The sequence below is a fragment of the Colossoma macropomum genome, unplaced genomic scaffold (assembly GCF_904425465.1).
Source record: "Colossoma macropomum unplaced genomic scaffold, Colossoma_macropomum, whole genome shotgun sequence".
Taxonomy (NCBI): Eukaryota; Metazoa; Chordata; class Actinopteri; order Characiformes; family Serrasalmidae; genus Colossoma; species Colossoma macropomum.
This window is the reverse complement of record NW_023495940.1, coordinates 58,765-65,192: the sequence shown is the minus strand read 5'-3', so window position 1 is coordinate 65,192 and position 6,428 is coordinate 58,765. Positions and strand designations below refer to the sequence as shown.

General features: G+C 38.5%; 1 gene segment (V, D, J or C); it reads right to left on the bottom strand.

The window, feature by feature from the left end:
* Positions 1-2,382: 2,382 nt before the first annotated feature.
* LOC118803650 lies at positions 2,383-2,902 on the bottom strand. The segment is given in 2 exon segments: positions 2,383-2,693; positions 2,851-2,902. Coding segments are annotated over 2 exon segments (363 nt in total).
* Positions 2,903-6,428: the final 3,526 nt, after the last annotated feature.

Genomic DNA, 6,428 nt, shown 5'->3' with positions numbered 1-6,428 from the left:
CAACAATACTGTATGTTTTATTGTCTGATGGTAATTTCATGGTAACTTCATCATTAGACTCAGAAATGCTTTAGAGAGTCTTTAAGTCTGTGAAGTTCAGAGAAAGTTCCTGCTGTTAATATAGGAGAACATTTCCAGGCACATCTAATGATCTACAGCGGTTCAATGATAATCATGATCAGTCGGAGATTAAATGCATCTGTATATTAATCTCTTAAACACAGATTTAAGTTAGCTTAATTTTAAAATATTGTAAAGAAAGGGAATGTATAATTTCTAATGTTATGCAATGAATATGAAGTGTTTATACAATAATGCTGTTATACTGTTTTCCTTGTTAATGTATATAATCACAGTATTCAGGCCACAGTCTCCTCCTTCTCCTGTATCTGTAGTCAGTTAATGCTAGACTGAGGCAGGTTGGCTCTTCATGCTGGTGCTGAAACTAAAGTGATGTTGCTCTGAACTCTGAACTCTGATGAACATCTGGACACAGAGCTGCTTCTTTCTGGGAAGGGAAGACCATCCTGCTCGTGCAAATCTGAGTTTCACAAACACAAAACCCATCAAGACTGAAGCAGATATGAATGTGTGTGTGAGTGTGTGTGTGTGTGTGTGTGTGTGTGTGTGTGTGAGTGTGTGTGTGTGTGTGTGTGTGGTAGTGTGTGTGTGTGTGGGTGTGTGTGTGTGTGTGTGTGTGTGTGTGTGTGTGTGTGTGTGTGCAGCACATTAGAGAACTTCACTTTCACATTCATTTACATTTCAGTTCATTTAGTCAGTGTCATAATGTCACTTTCCTACATCTGATTGGACAGAACGACTGTTATTCTAAATTTGTGGACTGTTTTTTTCATAAGAAAGAAACCAGCATTTTCATATTTTACAGTGACGTCACACTCATTTCTGAGAACAGCTGATGGGGCAGTTTGGCCTGAACAGGTCATATGAGACTGAGATCTCAGTGAGATTAAGGCTGTTTCTTTAAGGTGCAGTTCACTCCACTTCTTCACCAGATAGTTCTGTACAGATGGTACTGATGTTGAGTTACTGTCTCGCTGAATATTGACAGGCTGTGTATCGAGCCTTAATCATGATGTAATGACATCTGAAGTGAGGCTGTGATGATCATGCTGTCATCAGTCACACAGAGAAACAGGATGAAACAGAAACAACAGCAGGAAAGATCAAATCTATGGCTGAGAAACTCATCATGAGAGCGAGAGAGCTTGTAGACTCTTGTGGAAGCTGCCAGGTATAAATACACAAGTCCTAATGCGTCTCTGATGGGAAACAGTAAAGCAGCAGCTCCAGGACAGACACAGTGTTCAGCAGCCTGACAGACCTGACACACGTTATGAACAGTGTCTGTTCTTGAGTGTTAGATGTGTGCTGTGCTTGAGTGAGTCTGGCTGACAAACACTGAACATCTGGTGAAAGTTCTGCTCTATTCTGAGAGAAACAAAGATTCCATTCTGCTAATGAAAAATTCACCGCCCCGTTTCTCCCTCTCCTTATCTCTGTATTTTACTGATCAAAATTTGTTTGTGCACAGCTTGGTGAAGAAACTTCTTATTTTCCTCTCTGATTGGAATTTGGACAAGCAAAGACAGAAATAACAACCAACCAACAATTAGTTTGTGTCAAAAATTAGTGCTGAATTAATGGACAGACAATCGAAGAAAGAAAGAATTTAATCATCACAGAAATTAAGGAATGAATTAATAAATGAATTAATCTGTATTAGCATTTTAAAACCTAGTCTAGTTTTGAGTATGTTTATTATTATAAAGTATTGAAATGATAGTCTTACATGTTATATGTAGGATTTTTGAGGATACATTAGAATACTCAGATATGTCATCTGAGTTGTGAATGATAACAGAATTTGTATATCTTCATGGATTTGACAATTTTTGGAACAAATAATGTATTTAGCACCTCAAAGAATTTTATAGTTTTTGCGATCATGTAGACTATCAAAAAAACTTTTAAACTATAGACTGTGTGCTAAAAATACAAAGTGTGTATAAAATCAATTTTGCAGCTTATTACTATGAAGACAAATCCTCTTGGATCAGTGCTGATGGCTAAAACTGTGATGTCCACCAGGACAGGCCTTGGAATGGTTTCTGATCTATCAGGAACAGATCTCATCATGGAAGTGCAAGTCAGAAGCAGCTTTCAAGACTGGATTTAAGAAAAAATCTTCCCAGAAAGAGAAAATATTCAATACTGTAGTGTTTTGTAGCTGTTCTTATATCAGGAACTTGGAGAAACCTCCCTCTTTACAGCTGAGGGAGGTTTTTGAGCAGCTGTTCTCTGATCAGTGAGGGTCTCTGAGTCAGAGCGGCTCCTCTACTGCTGAGGTTTTTGTACGCCACTCTAACACTGTGTGAACGGAGTAGCTTCATCCTGCTGACAGTAATAATCTCCTGCATCTTCAGGCTGAACTGCAGTGATCTTCAGAGTGAAATCTCTGTTGTAGCCACTGCCACTGAAACGATCTGGAATTCCAGACTGACGAGTGGTGGCTGTATAAATCAGGAGTTTAGGAGCTTCTCTGGGTTTCTGCAGGTACCAGTGAAGATCATCATCAATATCCACATTGGCTCTGCAGCTGAGACTAACAGTCTCTCCTGGAGAAACAGACTGAGACTCTGGAGACTGAGTCAGAATTATTTCCCCCATGGAGTCTGAAACACAAAAGACAAATAAGTACATGAAAAATGACACTTTTTAATCTCCTTCTTCCAGAATATTCACAGAGTCTAAATAAACAAAAAATAAACTATAAAAATAGTTCTGAAATTTGACAACCAGTTTTTTTAATTAGTGAAAAGTTCCTCTCACCCTGAGTGATCAGCCCCAGTGCTCCCAGCAGAAGAACCAGTATGATCATCATTGTGCTGTGTGTCTCTGAAAGGACTGAAGACTGATCAGCACTGCAGCTCTTAAAGTGTGTGGAGCAGTGAAGCAGCTCACATATGCAAACAGCACAGCCCTCTGATCTAAACCAGCAGAACAGAGTCTACATTAACACTGATAATATTCTCTAAGACTAAATACTAACTATTTACCTTAATAATCAATACAAATAATAATGTTTCATAACTATCAATATGAAGCATTTAGTAATTTAATTTTTCCCATAATTCAGTTCCACTGAATAAACTTCATTAAGAAAAATTGAACAATAGAAATTAATTCTGATTTGTGGCTCGAAATAATCTTTTTCAGGTTTATGATGTATTTAAAAGGTATTTAAAATGAACATATAGTTTAAAATTAAGTACAAATAATTTAAGTGCTGTATTATTATTATTATTATTATTATTATTATATAATTACATTATTATTCTTCTTTATGCACTGACACTGTTAAAACGTACAAAACAGTATAAACTCAAATATGAAAACAGAGCATGAAGTCAAACTTCGTTGAGGTTCATTTTTAGAGTATATAAATATTTTGTGTCATGTGGCTGGAAAGTCAGTCAGAATGAAACAGTTTGTATATAAAAATGTATTAGAATCACAGTGAAGCCCTCTGAGTCTCTGCTCCTCCCTCCTCTCTGCAGCTGTCTGAGGGTTCAGCCTCACTGCTCTGCCTGCTGTCTGCTGTCTCCACAGGGGGCACTGGTCAGCTGTAGATTCAGTGCAGTGCTGTGTGTTGTGCTTGAGTGAGTTTGGCTGAACGAAGCTGAACATCTGCTGAAAGTGCTGCTCTATTCTGGGAGAAAGTGGATGACTGAGGCCTGTTAATGCAAATCTGAGTTTCACCCCACATTAAAGACTTATGGAGTCTGAAATGGATCATGATGGCATGGTGTTGTATAAGAACAGGTTCTGTGTTGATTCTGAGGGATAAAGTGTGAGTATAAAACAGTGTAATGAGTGGATCACTGAATGAAGCCCAGCTGATTCTCCTGTGGTCTTTATCACAGTTTACAGAGAGTAATCCTGTAATCAGAATCAGTCCCAGACTCGGTAATAATTTACAGAACCAAAAATACAAACAGAATATAAGACTCTTCAGAACAGAAAAAAGCCTCCTGCTTGCAAAAAGTCGACCCAGAGGCACAAACACACCAAATGTATTAGGTTACATCCATGTTGAGAGTTTTTAGAGTGTAAATTATGAAATAATGCAGGTAAGGTGGGAGGACCTGCTCCAGGTGGAGGAGTTTAGGTATCTTTTGGTGTTGTTCGAGTGATGGGAAGAGGGATTGTGAGATCGGCCGCAGGCTGGGACAGGTGGCAGCAGCAATGTGGTCACTGTACTGGACTGTAGTGGTGAAGAGGGAGCTGAGTCATAAGGCAAAGCTCTCTGTTTACCAGTCGGTCTACATCCCAACCCTCACCTGTGGTCATGAGCTCTGGAGGGTGACCAAAGAAACAAGCAGCAGAAATGAGTTTCTTTATAGGGTGGTGGGCTACACTCAATAGGGAGAGGAGCTCGGTGATCCTGGAGGAGCTCAACGTAGAGCTGCTACTCCTCCACATTGAGAGGAGCCAGTTGAGGTGATTTGGGATATTTTTTTTAAATAATCAAAATGTTATTTACTTTATGTATTACTGTAATTCAATATGGTTACAACTAAGTCTCTGTGTGTATGTGCTTTTCTCCTTCAAAGACATTTCAACACTTATTTGGAACAAACAGGTTTTTCTCTGTGTTTGTTTCTCTTAGATGAGGCCTACTTGGCACACACCACTACAATGTGTAACATACTCAGGGTCACCCACAGACACACACACACACACACACACACAGGAAGAAGGCTGCACATGCACAGAGAGACATACAGTATAATATGATTAGTTATGATTAAAATAATTTCCTACTTTAAACCTAAAAAATCTTCCACATGATCTAAAACTCTCCGTCACTGTTACAGTTTGTTAATGTGTTCTTGTGTTTATATGTGTGGGAGGAAATGCAGGTCAGCTGCAGTGAGGCACTCTAATAAATGCAATAGAGCAACTGAACCAACACCCTTCCTGCCCACTGGGAATCCTCCTGATGCTCCTGAATCCCCACTCCGGAATTGTACAGCAGCGTTACTAAATGTCTGACAGTACAGACCATAATAGATCTAAGCTGAATTAATTGAAGAGTGACTGTCTCCAGTTCTGAGAGTGAAATGTGTGTTTGAGTAAAGCAGCAGGACTTTAACCAGATGTAGATCTGGTTAGATCCACGCTCAGGTTCACACAGCCAGGGATGTAGTGGGGGAAAAGGAGCATGCTCCAACAATCTGCAAAACAAAAGTGTTTTAACATTTGAATGAGAATAATTTTGTGAAAGATATTGATAGACACAAGAATGTTCACATGAAACATTACATTAAACTTATGTTTTCTACCTCTATACATGGACCAGTCTACCCAATCAGTTCAAGCTGCAGCTTCACTGTTAAAAAACTATTTTAAAACCAGTGAAGAATTTTAGACTTTATATATTTACAAACATTGTATCCTGACCTATTTAAAACCAAGACACAGAGATATTAATAAGCTAAATACATACGAAACCATCATTTATAGGGTACTTTCTATTCAGAGGTTTTTGTCCCAAACCCAAACCCCTAAATGTACACTTGTAAACAAACTGAAATTGTTTTGTTTTTTTTTTTATATTATTTTTAAAGAGATCTTTTTTGTTTGTTTTAAAGTGATGTTGGAAGATTTAAATTTATGGGTTCATGGGTTTAATTTTTAAAATCAAAAATTTACTAATGAAACGCAGAGTTTTAGTCAGTAGGTGGAGCCTTATTTTAGCCCCACCCTGCATTTTAGATCAGGAAGTGAGGCTGCATCCCTGTCCCTCATGGCCACATGGTGAGCAGGTAGATCCTATTGTTATGGAGTAAATGTGTCCCAAACTCTGAAAATTAGTATTGTCAGTCCTGGATGGGGTTGGGTATCGTGTGCAGGTTCTTTTTAAGGATTGTGAGAAAATGTTCTGTTCTATTAGAACATTATTATATTACGTACTTTGATACCATATTTTAATTCTCTGTATGTGTTTACGCATTTTTCACATTTTGTGAATGAACTGGGAGGTGGAGAGGAGATGAGGAGAGGGCAGAATGGGAGGACATTAAACGGTATAGAACTGTGATCGGTGAAAACGAGATACGTGAAAGTAGATCTTTAAGGAAATCCCATAAAATAAGTGAATAAACTCTAAACTTGAGTTAGTAAATTTAAATGAACAGTAGGACTAGAATGAGCTCCAGCTCCACTAAACTACTCCTCTCATAGAAGTGGAGCTGAAATGCTGTGTGCATTATTGCTTTGTGCTTATTTATAGATGTGTGTGTTGAGTTGTGTGTTAGTGTGGTGTGTTTCCTCTCCTCCACAGAGTGTGTGATTGTGCTGTATCACATCCTCCCCCTCAGCACCTGCAGTAGGTCTCAGCTACT